Source organism: Galleria mellonella, unplaced genomic scaffold (genome assembly GCF_026898425.1).
Source record: "Galleria mellonella isolate WM207_F2 unplaced genomic scaffold, CSIRO_AGI_GalMel_v1 utg139, whole genome shotgun sequence".
Taxonomy (NCBI): domain Eukaryota; kingdom Metazoa; phylum Arthropoda; class Insecta; order Lepidoptera; family Pyralidae; genus Galleria; species Galleria mellonella.
In genome coordinates, this window is record NW_026441995.1 from 5,236,958 (window position 1) to 5,256,442 (window position 19,485).

The 19,485-nt window shown below is 31.2% G+C and overlaps 1 protein-coding gene across 1 annotated transcript in view; it reads right to left on the minus strand.

Moving 5' to 3' along the window:
* The window catches only part of LOC113509480 (uncharacterized), an 87,023-nt gene that overhangs the window by 21,325 nt on the left and 46,213 nt on the right, over positions 1-19,485 (minus strand). The window contains exons 4-6 of the mRNA XM_052903507.1: positions 18,777-18,915; positions 15,498-15,644; positions 2,069-2,212 (exon numbers count right to left, since the gene is read on the minus strand). Coding sequence (XP_052759467.1) covers positions 2,069-2,212; positions 15,498-15,644; positions 18,777-18,915 — 430 coding nt within the window. The remainder of the gene's footprint in view (positions 1-2,068; positions 2,213-15,497; positions 15,645-18,776; positions 18,916-19,485) is intronic.

Sequence of the window (19,485 nt, forward strand, 5' to 3'; positions counted from 1 at the left end):
TGTGAATTTTAAAATAGAAATTATGGTAGCAGTCGATTAGATAGGCAAACTACAAAACAATAAAATGTAAATACTGAAGAAAATACTGTAAATAAAGATTGTAATAATATTTCGATTGTTGAATCAAAAGAAAGCAAACTACATTATAAGAAAAAATCGTTGCTATATTTTGAGGCATTCTACGCCACCATATTCGTCCTCTGACCTTTCCTAAACATATAAAATTACTTAATATTAATACCTCCTGCATTGTTCTGCTCTCCTAGTACTTTATTTGGCATATTGGACCTCTATTTATAGCGCATGATTGATGATGATTGATTTAATCCAGCAGAGGAAAATATACAGACAGTCTCTATGAATTATTTTCTTGACTGTGTTTTAGTATATTCATCGTATTACGTGTCATCTTACAGGTAAAATATTATTTGTTCCAAACAAATGAGACTACATTATGTTAATATTTTCTGCATTATTCTGATTTCCTAGTACTTTTTTGTCATTAAGACCTCTATAAAAAGCGAATTGTTTTTGTTAAGAAAAAATGTGTAAAATTTAACAGGGCCTATCTAAGAAAAATAGCTTAAAAGTATAAAATTATTTATATAAGATACTCACACACATTTAATTCATTATTAATTAAAATTATTGTTATTTACAAAGTATAAATATTTTTTTATTTAGAGAACAATTATTGCATCCACACGTTAAGGTACTTAATAATACAGATACTTAAAGCTGTCATATTTGTCCTAATAAACACGGTAACTTATTTAATAAAGGCAAATAACGTCTTTGCTACATAAGCTGGCTGTAAAAAGTTTCCGAAAATAACGGATCCCTCTTTCAGAACTGTAATTTTTCTTTATCAAGTAAGATTAATATTTTTACGTTATTCGTTAAAAAAAAAACATTCAAATGGCACATCGGATATCTAAATTACTTCAAAAGAATATATTTTTGATAAATCATTATCTAATAAATATGTTTGTAATTATATAGCTAATATAACGGAACATTTATTTTACATTTTGTGCAGTATGAAAGTAGTTTATTAAGTGAGAAAATTTATTATTTCTAATTTATCAATGCACGTATTAAGGACTCAAAACACACCGCCATTATTAATATATCATGAACTAGATGTAGTGACGATCTAAAATATATTGCAGGAGTCAGTGGATGCAAGTCGTTCAGGACCATACTTTATGGCAGTATATAGGGGAGACCTATGTATGTCCAGCATTGGACGAATAATGACTGAAATAATGATGTAATATGTTAGTTCATACATTCATTCTCATTAAACAGTATTTATTCCAAGTACAAAATATATACCTAATAAGTACCAAATACATATACTTCTCAAACTAGGATACAAATATCTGGATAATATGTATTCGACGAAATTACCCAAAATCAAAAATCATTTTCAAAATACAGCTTCAAACATGTATTTTAATTTTACAAATATATAGGAATAATTAGAATATACAATTGGTGTTATATTTATTATATAAATTTTAATCAAAAAGCATAATAGATGAGATTGTAATTTATGTATATATGTAGTAATTCTATATGTAGTATGCCTATATGTAGTAAATATCAAAATTGATTTAACCAAGAATTAATTTCTGGACCTTTTTTACTCAACGCATCACACCTATGTACATTTGAGTCATTGAGGTCGACGAAATACGTGGCTGTGATTTTTTTCTACACATGTTCAATAATTCTGAACCGATTTTAATATTTTTTTAAGAAATAGTGATTACTCTTGTAATAGGTTCTATTATGACAGTTTTAAGGTTTTAATTATGCCATTATTGAGGTAGCTCTATTATTTTATGAAGCAAACTCTACTTGTTCGTTCTATTTTTAATTTGAATTTACTATACTGCATTCTAAATTTAAATGTTTTCGATCCTCACTTTTGTCTAATGTATCTGTGAAAAATTAAAATTAGAATAGGAGTAATATTAGGCGATATTAATTTTGTTACGATTTCCCTCATGACTGCAAATTAGTAATTTTTTTTTGGCTAAGCAAATTCTACGTGACTTACCACAGGTGTAGACCACTTTCAGGTATGTTCTGCTACCAGGGCGACATGGCTTCCCGAACATTTTGCTATCGGCTGACAGCACACACCGTCTCTTGCCGTGGCACTCCCTCATGGCGGTTTCTGTCGCGTAGGGTTCCAGGCAGGCTGAGGACAAAAGCTTACTTAGTTATACTAATTCTGACACAAAAGTATTATATATACAGGGTGAAATCTCAATGATAAGCGTTGTTTTGATGGAGCATTCGATCAATAAAACTGAATGATTTTTGCAATGGCACAAGGGTTGATAAACGAAAAAATAAAAAGTGACCATGCTAACACGGCGTGTCCGGTTATTAAGTTTGTAAGAGTGTTTAAAATTTACTGTCCTTTTTTATTTTTTTTAATCATAGCATAAATCGATTTTTAGTTTTACATACAACTAACGACATCAATTACTCCTCTCCATCCAAAGGTTGCCTGGAAGAGATCGCTTTTAGCGATAAGGTCGCCCATTGTTTTCTCATTGTGATTATTTCTTGTAATTATTTATATTTATAATAAGTTTACTATTGTAATGTTTTGGAGGAAACAATAAAGAGTATCTATCTATCTATCTACTTCTCGTGACGTTCTAATGTATTTTCTATTTCTATATATTTTTTTAATTGTACTGATGTAAGTAGTTTCTTTAAATACTTGCTATATTAGTGTAAATAAATAATAAAGACAGAAGAGTTTTAAAATTTTACAAATTATTATAATTGATTGTCATATCCAGAAATATTAAAAATATAAAGTTATCATTTTGAGCCAAGCGGATAATAGATTAAAACATCAACATTTTAAGACTCATTTCTCCCCTTATTCATAAAAAAAATCAAATGTCTAATAAAATATATATAATAGGTTATTACATTTAAGTTATTATATGTTACTATTAAGTTTTTGTCTTTTCCTTTTTGTGTGAATTTTTCAATTTGAAAGAAATAGATTAACTACCCCAAGAACTAGCAAAAATAATAGTCTATCAAAATATAAAAAAATAAATAAATAATTGATCCGACAATAAGGTAATTTACCAATATCCAATTCAATTGTAATGTAAATACATGATTAATTTATTCTTTCCCATTTATTACTTACTAATTTATATTAGCGACCAATTCTTAAAATTAAAAACAGTAGTCTATTTTCATTCAATTTTATTAAAACAAATTAAATAAGTTTTTATGAATTAATTACGGCTAGCCCATAAAACAATATTACATAAACTTTATATGATAGTCATTTATAACATACTATTAAAATTACCTCAACGTTATACGTACTGAACCCAGTTGGGCGTTATACAAAATTCCCTAAACCTTAATAACACATATTCCTTGTAATATACGTGCGCCCTTACTAACAATAACCAACCCAAATACTAAAGGTAGAAATTATACTGGAAGCCCAAACCGCGAGAGCACCGTACGATAAACGACAATGCAAGATATTAATGCTGCTGTTCATTTGTATATAGAGAGCAAGAGTAAAATTAAACACAGCTATAATTTACTACATATACGCACGGTACAGGAATTAAATTCAGCTATTGTATGTTGTTATGTCCATAGTACTGCTAATGTCTATAGGCGACGGTTACCACTTTCCATCAGGTGGGCCGTCAGCTCGTTTGCCATTAACTAAGTTGCATAAAAAAAAGTTGTATGAGCTGTTAACTGTCCACGGCTAAATATAGCTTTTTTTTATACAACTTAGAATACTGAAACTGCGTAGAGATGTTGCATCTCTGTGCATCTTCTACCGAATTTATCATGGGGAGTGCTCTGAAGAATTGTTCGGATTGATACCTGCTGCAGATTTTCACCATCGTACAACCCGCCATAAACTAAAATTTCATCCCAACCATCTGGACGAGTGGCGGTCCTCCACCGTGCGTTTTTCAAGGCACTTTCTTCCACGCACTACCACTCTTTGGAATCAACTTCCAGCAGCAGTATTTCCGAACCGATACGACAACATAACCTTCAAGAAAAGAGCATATTCCTTTTTAAAAGGCCGGCAGCACACCTGCAATGCCGTAGGTGTTGTGGGTGACCATGGGCGGCGGTAGTCACTTACCATCAGGTGAGCCGCATGCTCGTTTGCCCCCTGTGTTGTAAAAAAAAAAAACATGAGCAGTACCATGGACATAACAGAGTACACTGTTTCGCCCATGATACCCCATGATATGAATGGGACAGACGTACTTAAGCAATCGACTTTTGTACAAAGTCTCCCTCTTCTAGTTCCTCCATAAGGGAGGTTTTACCAGTAGTTTCTATGCTTGACAGGCGGATTGGCAACTATAGCAGTTATATATTGTATGTTGAATGATAAAAATGTGAGAATTTTATTTAGAATTAATACAGTCACTATTGAAACACTGTCATCAATTTACAATATGTTACCAGAAAGGAACGACTTCAATTTAAACCAGTTATTTTCAACCGACTTAAAAATGAAAGAGGTTTTCAATCTGGTTGCATCACTTTTAAACCGATTTCAAAAAATGAGAAGATTTTCAATTCAGTTGTATATTTATGTTTGTTACCTCATAATTCCGTTAGTTGTAAACCGATATGGAAAGTTATATTTTTTAATGAAATAAAAATTAATGTAATAAATTTTGATTTTGATAAAATATCAAGATTTCTTGTTATAATAAATCAAACAAACAATATATAGAACAAAATTATTATAAAATTAAAAAGGGCCTGAAAGCTTTCAACTATAATTTATATCAATATACACACAAAAATACAGTGAATACTTCATGTTCCTTTTTGAAATCGATCTCTCGGAGGGTTTTCTTCGAGGCCCCCAGGGAAGTTAACCAAGCAACGATTCAAGCACGCAGAATAATTTAAATTACAATACGTTTGGGACCCTAGGGTCTTGATTTGATTTCGATGTATTGGAATGACAATGTATACAGCTTCGATAGTACGTATCCATACTCAGTGTAATCAGCATACTATATTGTAAGAAGTAATTTCATTTTCCGATATTACTTGTAACAGAGTATAATGGCACGTCGCTGGCTCTTTATATTAGGTCAACTCCAACGTGGTCTCACTGGAAACCATTGTGATTAATTGCTGGTGAATTTATAATGACCCAACTAACCTGATTTCCTCATCACCTATTTTATTATCTATTTTTGTATCCTTTTAGCATAAAGCCGTAGCGCGGGGGAAAAAGGGGTTCTTAGTAATGGAGATTAGCAATCCCATTGCTAGCAATATACCTTATTAGGGATTCAACCATTGAAAGCATTGAATGAAAACCATTGTGATTGATTTACTGTTGAATTCGTCACGATAGGCTAACTTGTCTAATTCATCATCATCTATCCTCACTGGTACCCTGCCAGTATATACCGACAGCGCAAGGGTAACTGTCCATTATCAACTATTACACCATCAAAAAACTAATCATAAAAAAAATGGTAGCACGCATACAGATGGATAGATGTAAATAGTGTTACTATTAAAAATAAAAAAAATCAATTTCCTAATTCGTCGCCTTGCCCCCAATTGCTTTTCAACGAGATTTAATTCTGTGTTTGAAAAACGGGTCACAGCGCAGCTGAGCGTAATGGGGTTGAGTACAAAAACCTTTGCTTGTTTGCATCTCGCACTCTGCATAACTATTTTCGGTTTCATACTTTTGGCACAGATACGTACGTGCTTTTCAGTTATTTATTTTATACCTGTATACTCGTAAAAATAATAAGTACCTACCTATAACTATGTAGTTACATCTTTATTCTTATTTTAAAATGGATGAAATATGTCGATAAACATTAAAAAAATATCGTCATTATATCAGCAAATCAGCCATTATCTGTCCCCTGCTGAACATAGGTCTATTAGGAGCACACGGGAAAGGAAAGGGTGGTCCATTCTATTCTGGGACCACACGGTAAGGAAACGACACGTCTCCTTTGATGTTAAGTTTTCTGTGGTTTTGACATAGAATGGGCCACCTTTTCCTTTCCCATGGATGTCGTAATTGGCGACTAAGAAGACTTAATGGTCGAGGAATGGGCCGCAGCCCTCTTAAAACATCACAAAAGCCTAAGTTGTTTGATATTCAGGTTGTAATATTTTCTTATATTTAAATTAAGTGTACATTTGCATTTCCCTAACGATAATTGTAAATCTTATTATAGAGACTGCTAAGCTTACTTCGTACCATTGTAAACCCAAACATACTATACAAATAAAATCGATCAATCAAAACAAAAAGTTATTGACGCATGCAGTGATACCACTCTAAATTTCTTGTAAATTGATGCAAAAAGAAGTAGGTTTTGAATTCACCCGTATTAATGTGATCAATTGTAGTGACGGGGTACGCTTGCTTCGCGGTACGTGACATTCATATAATACGCGAATCAAGTGAATTAATTAAATCAAAAGGTATTTATATGTGTACGTATGTATAGGTTTCTGTAGGGTTGCCACATATACTAAAATTGAAAATTATAAGCGATTGTAAAAAGGTTCTCAATTAATATATAATTTGAACAATTTTAGAAATGATACAAGCTTCCTTGGTATCACGTAGGACTCAAATATGTTCTTCACTCTATCTATCTAAATGAAATCAAAAGATATTAATACACTTACTATGTAGGGTTTTTTTTTATGGGTGAAAGTGGAATGGTAACCCCACCTGCGCTAACGGAATACGCTGGCGGAGTACCAGTGAAGAGTGATTGATGAGAATGTAAACAGGTCCGTTAGCCCATCATGATGAATTCATTAGGAATTAACCATGATAGTTTCCAGAGGGAACCGCGAAGAGGTCGACCTGGTTGGGTATATTGCTAGTAATGGGATTCTCAGTCTCCATTACTAACAATCCCTTTCCCCCCTACTATGTAGGGTTAGCACATATACTAAAATCGTATCGAAATATCTTTAAAGCGACTGCAAAAAGAGATTTTCTCAATTTGTCTATATTAATTTGATTAATTAGAGAGACGGTATAAGCTTGTTTCAAACCACGTCGAATTTAAATATGCTCCACAAATCAAGTGAATGAATTAACTCAAAAAGTAATTTATTTAAACGAGTACATGCCTGTAGGACTTTGTAGGGTTGACACATTCAAATAATTTAAAATTGTGTTCACAAAAAAAGAACCAAAGTTAATTGCGGCAAAACTATTTTATAATCATTTAAAAACTAAAGTAGTAAACCAATATGAAAATATATCTTTTTAGATAAAAAAAAAAACTTTTTTCAAATCGGTTTATAACTGATAGAGTTACGAGGTAACAAACATAAATATACAACTGAGTTGAATATCTTCTCATTTTTTGAAATCGGTTGAAAAGTGATGGTTGATATTAATTTGGTCGAATTATAAAAACAACATGTGCTTGTTTCACATCACGTCGGACTCAAATATACTGCACAAATGAAATCAATGAATTAAATGTAAAGGTAATTTCTTTGTGCAAGTAGTTGTGTGTGTAAGTACTTATAGGATTTTGTAAGGCTAACATATATGCTAATATCTCAATAATTTCTTGTCAATCGATTTAAAAAACGGTTATTCTCAATTTGTCTGATTTTTTTTTTATTAATGAACGACGACTTTCCCGATAAACCGAAACAGTATACTCTGTTATGTGTATGGTACTGCTCATGTCTATAGGTGACGGTAACCACATTTTATCAGGTGGGCCGTTAGCTTGTTTGTCATTCTAAGTTACATAAAAAAAATATATAAATTTTCCCGATTCTGAACAGTTTTAATTATAATTATTTTCGGCGTCAATGAAGTCACAATCGAAGTAACTTTCTACGCAAAATCTAGAGAATGGTATAAAATACCAGGCATTGATGTTAGCAAACTCTCAGCAATGAATACCTTTTAGATTAAAGAATTAAGAGTCAAAATATTCTCCTTAATAGTATAAACATGAAAATGAGTTTGTTTGTTACCAGTTAGCGCATCGACAGCTCAAACAATCTTTATGGAATTTGATGTACATGTACTATTTGACACAGGTTTATCTGTTCAAGAAATATTTCCCAGTCACGCAAATAAATTTACGGATAAAAGCTAGTTTAAAAAATAAACAAAATAAACATGCAGTTTGTAATAAGGTAATCAGGTCCACTTATTAATTGTAAATGTATATCTGCAACAATTTTCAATTTTTTCACCGTTTAATTACATTTCTGTTTTGCCAACGGTTAACTGGGAGAGAATGCTATATAGTATTACATCCAACTTTGGTACCAGACATTGTATTTGTAATGTGATCAATAAAGAAAAAAAAATATAACTGTTATTGTAGATAAGGATGATGATATCAGCCTTTCACTCTCCACTGTTAAACATAGGCCTTCCCGAATTGGAGAGGTTTTGCCAGTAGTTGCAACGCTTGGGCAGTTGGGATAGCAACCGCAGTTAGGTTATAGTGATGTTTTAATAAGGAGGGTGCTACCTATTCCTCGACCATTAAATTCTCTTAGTCATATGGCTCTCATAGGAAAGGAAGGGGTGATCCATTCTATGCCGGAGGCTCACGGCATGCCGGGACCACACAGCAAATGATGTTAATATAGACATGTCGAGAATTACGTTCAAGATATTTACCAACATAATAAGTGAACTGTGGCCAAACTCAGTGTTACTAAAGTTCAAAGTGAGTTCAACGACAAAAGTTGATAAATGCCTCCAACTACCCCATCTGGGATTGTAAAGACGACATAACTCTAAACACGAGTGTAAAGTTGTAAACACGGTACACGATTGCGCAAAAAAAGGAGTGAGTTTATTGTTATTCGTGAACTTATTGTGTCCGAGTTCATTCACCAGCTCTTAGAATAAAATGGTCCAAATTGAAAAAGTATATAAAAAATATAATAAAAATAAATCCTATTAATATTATATGTAAAAGCAAAAGTTTATAAAGGTGAGTGGATGGATGTTTATTACTTTTTAACGTACAACTACTGAATGTATTTGAATACAATTTGGTACACGGGCAGGATATATTCTAATTTAGAACATAGGATATTTTTGTATCGATTTAAGCAGACAGAGCTGCGAGATACATTTAGTTTCTTACTATGTTTACTCTCTTATATTTTTTATAAAATACTAATAATATATTATATATTTTTTATTATATTATTTATTAAACATGGATCGATGCTTTGTCTTGTAAAAAGTGATAAATTTTAATGTGTAGTACACGAATAGGTATCCTATATCCTAACTTAACATATAGAATATTTTATGTATTGATTGATTTATGCAGACGAAGTCGAGGGATATATGTAAATAGTTAATAATACTAACATAATTGTTTGTTATGAATCTATAGATAATAACATAGTTATGAATAATCATAAAATCAACCATGAAAAACTTATTAAAGATACTGAGCCTTTGAATCTGAGATCGTGTAGAAAACAGTTTCAGTGTAGCTTTCCATGGACATGCCCCGGCTTTTGAGTGTAAACGTTTTAAATCTTTAGTGAAATGAGTTTCCTGAAGACGTTTTTATCTAGAGACTACAGAATTGAATTTTTCAAAAAGAGCCTGTAAAAGATTCTTCTCAGCGAAAAACACCTGATATCTCTATTGTAAAAGAGCTAGGGTGGGTGTATTCTTGATTAGAAATTACGTCACGGTTATTCACAATTTTACGCATTTAAGAGCAAGATATTTACCATGAATTTAATATATGTAATAGAAATAATCTTTATTCGAATAGACTTGTTTGCAAGTTTTTTTAGTCTTTTCTTTGTTTGTGATTCTACTACTAGGTTTGGAATGCTGTTATCTGCTATGAAAAACTCGTAACTCAAAAGTTACTGTGACTATAATGAGAATTTATATTTCCAATCGGTTATAAACAATACACCTATGACAGACGAATCAGTTATTAGATGCAATATCTATATATTAGCCCAATAAATAGATATGGTACGTTAAATATCAGCTATCATATAATATCGAAATGTAGCACCCGATCCAAATTAATATAAATATTGGAGCGATACTGATATAATTTATTTCTACCAGTAATCATTAATAATAATTAATATATCTAAAATTGTAACTAAATAATGTCTGTGCATAGGTGATATTTAATAAAAAATATGACCTCTTACTTTTAATAAGAAAAATAGAAGCCAAAGCAAAAGTATTTAAAAATGTTGTTAGTCCATATACTTGTTCCGTCATCTTTCAAAAAATTACTACACCAAATTGGATGTGGTTTCCACAGTTGTCTTCGACAGTATAAATTATAACCTGATGTATATTTCATCTTGATACTCAATGTAGAGTTATGTTAGAAGATTAATTGGTTTTTCTACTTCTGACCTCCACACGTATGTTACACATATTTTAAATACACAATCGAGATTGAACGCGACAAATAAAAAATTATATATAAAATCTTTGAGAACATTAGTGCAATACTTTCATATATGCCAAAATACCAGCTTACTAAAATGTGAACAAATTAGATGTTACACAAACAAATATTGCATCCATGCAAAGCCGGGGCGGATGACTAGTTATTAATAAAACTATAGGTACAGATTATAATGTAATGAGTACTAATGTAAACAGTTTATTAAAATACCTCCAAATAGTTTAAATACCAGCGACTTTTAAACACGAATGTTTTCTATGGCAGAGCACGAATTCGAAGCGAATTTGTTCAATAAACAAGCCTTAATAGGCCGTTTTGCATATCAAAATTAAATAAGTGACTCCTCGCCTCGGAAATTGCGAAAATTTGTTGAGCAAAAATATTGAATGGACAATAATTTGATGTAATTCAATAGCGGATATTTCTATAATAATTATGGAAAAACATTTTACACATTTGAAAGGGACGAGTGGTTTCCTTCGAATAATATCATTGTTTGTACTGGCATTGTTTGTGCCGGTACCATTTTAATATTTTGAACAAAGATAACGTCACTTTTAAACTTTTACGTTATTGGCACATATGTTAAATACACTATAACGCGATGAAAAATTGCACGTAAATAGAATCATCATCATCATCATATCAGCCTTTAACTGTTCACTGCTGAACATAAGCCTCCCCGTTGGGGGGTTTTGCCAGTAGTTGCCATTCTTGGCAGGCGGGTTGACAATCGCAGTTAGCCTTTAGAGATGTTTTAACGCTGCTGCCTATCCCTCGCCTTCCTTTAGTCAATTCTTACGACACCCACGGGAAAGGAAGGGATGACCTATTCTATACCGGAACCACATGGCCGTAGGTAAATAGTATACATATGTACATACTTACTTTTTTATTGCCTAAAGACAAAAAAATTAAAGTAACTTTTTTTTATTTTATTTGTTTTTACAGTAAGACATTGAAATCGTTTAGTTACAGTTTTCTTATAAAAGTAAGATCCAAAGTTTTATTATATAAAAAATAATTTGAAATGCATTTATTATCAAAACGAAATAACAGAGACTTAGAGCAGGACAAAAAATAGAACTTATATCAAGTTACATTATGAAAAGTCGATAACATCAGTCCCTAAATTAGGTCAGACCTATTCCAAGTTCTTTACATAGTTATAAAAACGGTGATCATGTTATAATAATCACGTCAACAACAATTCACATGTGACTAGAAAACGATCTTACACAAACGATAGCGGCCACTCGCAAGCTTTCTTAATGACATGAATTAAAAAAGAAAAAAATAATAAAAACTTTTGTACCGTACTGATTGCCTTTTGTTATAACTTTAGAAAGTTCAATGGAAAGTATCAACTTGGACTAGACGGTTTAGTTAGAACAATGAAATTTATTTTTAAGTTAAATATCAACCATTTATAAATAGCAAGTCTTGATCATAATTTTTCATTATTCTTATTATTTATATCAGCCGTTAACCGTCCACTGATGAATATAGGCCTCCCCAATAAGGGGGGTTTTGTCAGTAGTTGCCACGCTTGGCAAGCGGATTGGCAACTGCAGTTAGACTTTTGGTGACGTTTTAAGAAGGACGCTGCTGCTGATCCCGTGATCATTAAATTTCCTAAGTATCTTCTTACGACACCCACGCAGTCTCTTCTGGTACCATCTTATTATCGCCGTTTTTATCTAGAGCCACCCTACAGACAGACGAAGGCGCCGCTCACGTCAGTCCTGTCGTGACCACGACATGGCGCAATCTACGTCGATACGTCGGCAATAAAGAAGCAGATATGTAGATACTATTTACTTGTAAAAGCTTTTTCATCGCGTTAAATCCCGACTATGTATTTAAAAATATGTGTAAACAACCCGAAAGTTTAAAACTAATTATTAATGTCTAATATATAAAATTCTCGTGCCGCGGTGTTTGTTACCAAACTCCTCCGAAACGGCTTAACCGATTTTTATGAAATTTTGTGTGCATATCGGGTAGGTCTGAAAATCGGCCGGCATCTATTTTTCATACCCCACAATCATAAGGATGACCCACCCCAAAAATTTTTTTTTGTTTTTTTGACAAATTTTCTTATTTTTATTTTATTATGATTTAGCATTGAAAAATACATACAAATTCAAATTTTCACGCTTTTACGATCAACCTCTGTTTTTTAATCACGATTTTTATATGCTGCAATAGGGTTGCAAGATGGTAATCGAATATATGGTTGTAGTACAAGAAATTTTCATGTATAGTTCTCGAAATAATGTATATGGTAAAACAACGTTTGCCGAGTCAGCTTTCCTATAAAAAAAATAGTGACAAGCGAGAGCTGCCAGGTGGCAAGCCTTAAGGTTTGAGAAACATTAATTAATAAGCCATTGTTTTCTCATTGTGATTATTTCTTGTAATTATTTATATTTATAATAAGTTTACTATTGTAATCTTTTGGAGGAAACAATAAAGCATATCTATCTATCTAATCCTACTGCAATAGAATACAAATCTTATGTTTGACCTAAGGGTATGTTTAGATGTTGTTCATGAATAACGTAAGCGGCTAACATGATTTTTCTTATACTAGCCGTTTTCCATGGACTTTTTGATCAACATATATCTATATAAAATGTTTGTATGTAAAACATCTTATTAAATTAGAATGTAGTCTACGCATGCACAAAATTTTGCATAAATTCGTTTAGAAAATATAAAAAATATTATTATTATTGTATCAATCATTAACTGTCTATTGCTGAAAATAGGTCTCCCCCATAAGAGGGTTTTACCAGTATGTGCCACTATTGGTAGGCGGCTTGGCAACCGCAGTTAGGTTAGATTTTTTTTTATACAACTTAGAATGGCAAACAAGCTGATAACCCACCTGATGGAAAGTGGTAACTGTCGCTTATAGACATGAGCAGTACCATGGACATAGGTTTTGGCAATGTTTTAAAAGGGACACTTCTACCCATCCCTCAACCATTAATTTCCTTTAGTTGCCTCTTACGACAACAATTAACCATATTATGCCGAGACCACACGACACAAACAAGTCCAATAAGGATTGATAAATACTTAAAAAAAAAAAAAAAACAATCGCAAAAAAGGAAGCGAAATCTGTTTTTAAAAGGAAACCTTTCAAATACATTAAGTCCCTTCGGAATAAATTTATTTTCAATATTATACAATGAATAAGGTAAACGAAATAAAGACAGAGCATTAATCCATCATTCCAAAAGTTCCATAAAATAGGTAAATTGTTTAAATTTTCACATACTTTAGATGGATTATTCCATGGTGAGCAATATATTTACCACTGAAATATTAAGTCACCGTACTAAAACTGTAAAATTTGGTATCAGGTGCACAAACCATAAATTATAACTCTGTTAATCAAATAGCAAGCATTGAGTAATTAAGATTGGTTACGAGATTATAAACTGTCTTATTAACAATAATTTTATCAATTTAAGACGAGTAGACGGAAGTAGGTATTTGTTTTCTAAACTAGTGGAATAATTTACTAAAACGCTTTTTTTTATACAACTTAGAATGGCAAACAAGCTGACGGCCCACCTGATGGAAAGTGGTAACCGTCGCCTACGCTTTAAATTAGGTTTTTAATATATAACATTATTTGTAGTTTGAAGATTCATTAAATTGCAAAATTTATTTAATACAAACCAAAAGATCAATTTACATAGTGTTGTTACTTGTTGTTGTATACTCTATTATGTTCGTGGTACTGCTCATGTCTATAGGCGACGGTTACCACTTTTCATCAGGTGGACCGTCAGCTTGTTTGCCATTTTAAGATACATAAAAAAATGTCTAAAGTTAATTAAAAGCTCAATTTTCCGGTATTGATGTTATGCTAGAAATTTAATCATTAGATTAATTTTTTCATGGATTATGTAAACTCGAGTTTAAACAATCTCGGTATTACGACTTTTATTAATGGAAAGAGTGTTTAATATCATATTAAATGTTTTATGCAAACAAATTTTATTAATAAAAAAATATATTCTCAGATCATGAAACAAACATATTTTTACTTCTATTTATTTTATTTACCATCTGTAAATCTAATTTACTTTGCAAAACGTTCTGGGTAGTAATTACTAAAATTATGAAAATTAATTATAATTAAATTTACAAGAGAATAATTTGAAGATAAGTGAATTAATATTATACACTGAATAACTGCGCTGTATTATTATTTCATCTATAGTAGGAAAGAAGTGAAGTACTTTGGAGGCAAGAAGAGCCGCTATTTAATAACCACGTCAAAGGACATCAGACGGTTAACACTTTCCATCAACCTGTTTGCCATCCTGAGTTACATAATATATATATATATATATATATATATATATATATATATATATAATTAACTGAATTCTAATTATAATATTTCACTCGGCAAAGTTTTGACACCACCTATCATATACATGTCTAATCATAATGTGCACATGTGTGCGTTTGACGGTCGCAATCTTTTAAATATTTTTACCCACATTTATAGTCATTTTTTAAATAGCTTCACAGCTTTAGATGTTTCCTTTTTAGTCTACTTTTAATATCTGTTACTCTTATTGTAGTCTTTTAATTCTTTGGATTTTGGAGGGCATGCGTGGGCGCACAAATATAACATTTTAAATAATAGAAAATCATAATGTAAGAAGAAATAGCTCGATAAAGCTCAAAATACTAACATATAAAAATGCAAGTGGGAGATCTTAAACCTATAATAGAACACGGTAAATATTTGTAATAAATGTAAAATATTAGTTAAATAATAATAAAATCTTGTAACATAAATATTTAAAAAAAAAAACATCATATTCGTTAAGGACGGACTAAATACCAATTATAATATTCCACCCGGTGAATATTTAACACCACCTCGCCTATATACTTTCTATGAACATAAATAACATTGTGAATATTTTAAGAATACTAAAAAGCACTCACTTTCCTCCTTCATTCCTCGAGGTTGGGGGCACTGTATGGAGTACTCGGTGCGGCCGTACTGCGCAGAGTATATCGCAACCCTCGAGTGGGGGTTACAGCTGAGGTGGAGCACGTCGTTCTCACAGCCCACTTTACTCCGGAACTCGTCTGTTTGCGTTAAAAATTACTAGTGTTATTTTTCAGCGGCCTTGCGTAATTTAGATTCGAGGTGTAAATAATTCAAACCTATATTTTTCTGTACTTATAAATGTTTCAACACTTTCAAGTTTATATCGGTTTAGTAATTATTTCGAACTTATCTGTTTACATTGAAAATATTGTTATTTTACAGAGGTGCAAATTTGCGTAATTTATGAGTAGATTCGAGGTGTAAATAATACAGATCATTTATTAATATCAAATATGAGTGTTTTATTGGTTTACCACGTTCAAATTTATAGAATTTGGTTAATTATATAAAACTCGTCTATTTTTGGTTGAAAATTACTAGTGTTATTTTTCAGAGGTGCGGGTAATTTAGATTGGAGGTGTGAAGTGTTACGATAAATGACAAATATGAATGGCTATTTATCGGTTTACCACTTTCGAGTTTACCACGGTAAATTTAGTGGTTTAGAATTCGTCTGATTACGTTAAAAATTACTTGTATTAGAAGTGCAGCCTTGCGCAATTTAGATTCGAGGTGTAAATAATTCAGATAATTTTGTAAATGTCATGTTAAATGTCAAATATGAATGGTCCTCATAGGATCACTATATTCGACTATATATTTGTTTAGTTAGTTGATTAAGATTTTATTTCATAAAAACAAACTTTTATTTCGAAATAGAAATGAGTTTAACAAAGTAGTTAGCGCCATTTGTCTAAATTAAATGATATGCAATGCATTTAAGAGCCACACAACAAACAGTCGATTGGATTCAGCAATTTTTATTATTTATACGAGATTTAACTATTTAAATCCTTACTTTTATTACATATGTGTGTTTTGAGAGCTATTATACTTATTATAATCAAGCTAATTGTTTTAAATTTCCCCCAGCTACCAACAATCTCTGCACTACTCATGAGCGCCTGGTAGACAACATCATGAGGCATTTATGTTTATATCCTTTTATGTAAATTATATCTTAAAAACCCGTGTCACGCACGATGTGTCCATTGCTTATTTTCGAAATCGCTCAACAGTTTTTAATGAAATTTTGTAAATGTCTATAATTTAATCTAAATTGAGAAACAGGATAGTCTTTATTCCGATAAGAAAAAATGAATTCGATAAGTGATGAAAGGACGCAAAACAACGTTTGATGATCAAATAGTCATCATCATCATATCAGCCGGTAACTGTCTACTGCTGAACACAGACCTTCCTTATAAGGGAGGTCAGCTGGTAATGCGTATAAAAGCCAAATAAATAAATCAAATCAATAATCATCGTATCCATGTTTACAGCAGTAAATAGTGAGAAAGCACGTAAGTACTATAAATTTGGTGAAATGTTATAAATTATCAATATTGTTACTATTAAATCAAAGAGATATAATTTCATTGTGTACATATTCGTATTTATTCTTCATTTCACAAAAATATTAATATTTTCGTTTGCATCGCATTTCGAACATCGGAGCTTTTGAATATGGTTCAGAAATTCATATTTCTTAGTCTAAGACATTGATCTATCTGAAGTTGTCTTGTGTTTTTATTTAATTTTTTTTAATAGGTGAGTTTTAGAATGCATAATGCAAAGTTAGTCTATTTAGCTATATTTATACAATGCCTAAATTAATCAAATATATGAATTTTGTAAATTAAAATCCTTAAGTTATTGTAATAAAATTGATTACTTTAAAAATATTTTACCTTTAATAACATAGACTCTTTAGTTTAGATATAAACAGATATTAGTTACGATTTTGTCATCTAAACATCTATTAAATACCTGTTTATTGTATTTTTTTTTTGTAATAGGACGGCATATGTTTAAAGGCAGATAAATGTTTTCTTCTAAATGAAAGATACTCAGATTTTATGCTTCTTTAACATCTAGTAACCCACCAAAAGGCGATTTCAAATATAACATGAAATGCAACGTATAAATAACTTTAACGTGTAGGTCATAAAAGTATTTTTGGAATGACAATACTGTGATAACATTTTTAGTTTATGTAGTCTGTAGCAATGTTTTCATGCATCTGTATGTATAATCTTACATTTATTATGAAATTATATCAGTACCAAAAGAGTAAAATAAAAATGGTATCTTTTTGTTATAAAATTAAGTATTTTCAATAAAGTTAGAAATGGGAACTCACAATTTGATTGTAGTTATTTGTATGTTACGTAATATCTTTCCTAATTATGAGCCAATTTGTATTTAATCGAAAGAGTTTAAAATTTTAAAGTCGGATTTTATTGTGAATAACTACTTTCAACCGACTTCTAAAAGAAGGAGGTTCTTAATTCGTTTGTATTTTTTTTTGTGTTTATTACCTCATAACTCCGTCAGTTTTAAAATTTGATTTGGAAAATTTACTTTATTTATATAAAATGATATATTAATAGATTGGTTTCGTAAATCAGTTCAGTAGTTTCATTTTTAGACCAAAAGTTTTATAACAATTGAATTCCTTTTTTTTTGTAAGACACAATCTTTGATCATTCAGTTTCACTTCGCGAAATGACGTCAATATCTAAACTAAGTACAAATTAGGCGATACATCATAAATAGCGACTAACCTTATAGACTGTCATAAAGGACGATCAAGACTGTTTTTTTATTAAACAAAATCTTAAAACAGTTATGTTTATTAAGTATATATATAGTTTTTGAAAGTCATAATGCATGATAGTTCGATCATCAATATTATCAGTCAAATCACTGGATAAAGAACGCCTCGTTTACAGAGTGGTTTCTTTTGTGTATTTACTTAATTGCGGTATACTCAAATAAAACTGTACTTCATCATTCCTAATTAAGGTTTCAATTACGTTGAAATAATTAAACTAATAGATCGTTTTTCTTTTTAATTTTATAAGAAAACGTGATTTATCATTCGTAACTAAATTTGTAGTTACATCGAATTAATAAAAAATTAAAGATAATTGATTTTATTTCGCATTACTACTGTCAGACGACGGCCATATTTGAGCTCTCTTTTAGTAATGAGGCGTCATCTACAGAATGGCTTTTAATGCAATTGAATCGAGATTAAATAAAGTCGCATCGAATAGACGTCAAATAAATCACTCTCTTAGCTAATGAAAAAAAGCGTTGCTTACATGGACGGCACTTGTAGGCGACTTCCACAAACCTTCTGGACCTAGGACAGGGGTCCATGCCAAAAGCTTTCGGGCTCGTGTGAAATTTGCACTGGCGTTTTTTCTGGCACGCTTCGACCACTGTCTGTAACAAGGAATACTACGCAAATTAGTTAGTATGCCAATTCTATGCTAGCTACTTTATATTTAATCTATGAAATAATAAAAAAAGAACTTTATTTAAATTATAAAAAAAAAAATAACTGTTGATGAAATCTCATATGACATGAGATTTCACCAACAGTTTTTTTTTTTTTCATTAATCATTTGACATTTAAATGTACAAAAAACATAATCAATAATTTCACAATCAATAATTTACAAAATGCATAAGTAGGTAGAAAAAAAAATTACTTTTAGTATTTACTAGCTTTTACCCGCGACGGTTACCACTTTCCATGAGGTGGACCGTCCGCTTGTTTGCCATTCTAAATTGTATAAAAAAAAACTTGAAAAAAGTGACAGAAATTAATATGATATAGTTAACTGCATTTCTTTTTTTTTCAAAACATGAAATTTTACTTAAATCCAAATGAGCACTTGAAGAAGCACCACAAACCATACAGTTGCTCGAGGAGATTACAAGGGTAACATAAACATCGACAGCTGGCCATAAAAGTTCCTTATTGCCCAAACATATCAGAAAATGAATCATAAAAGCCAACCCCAA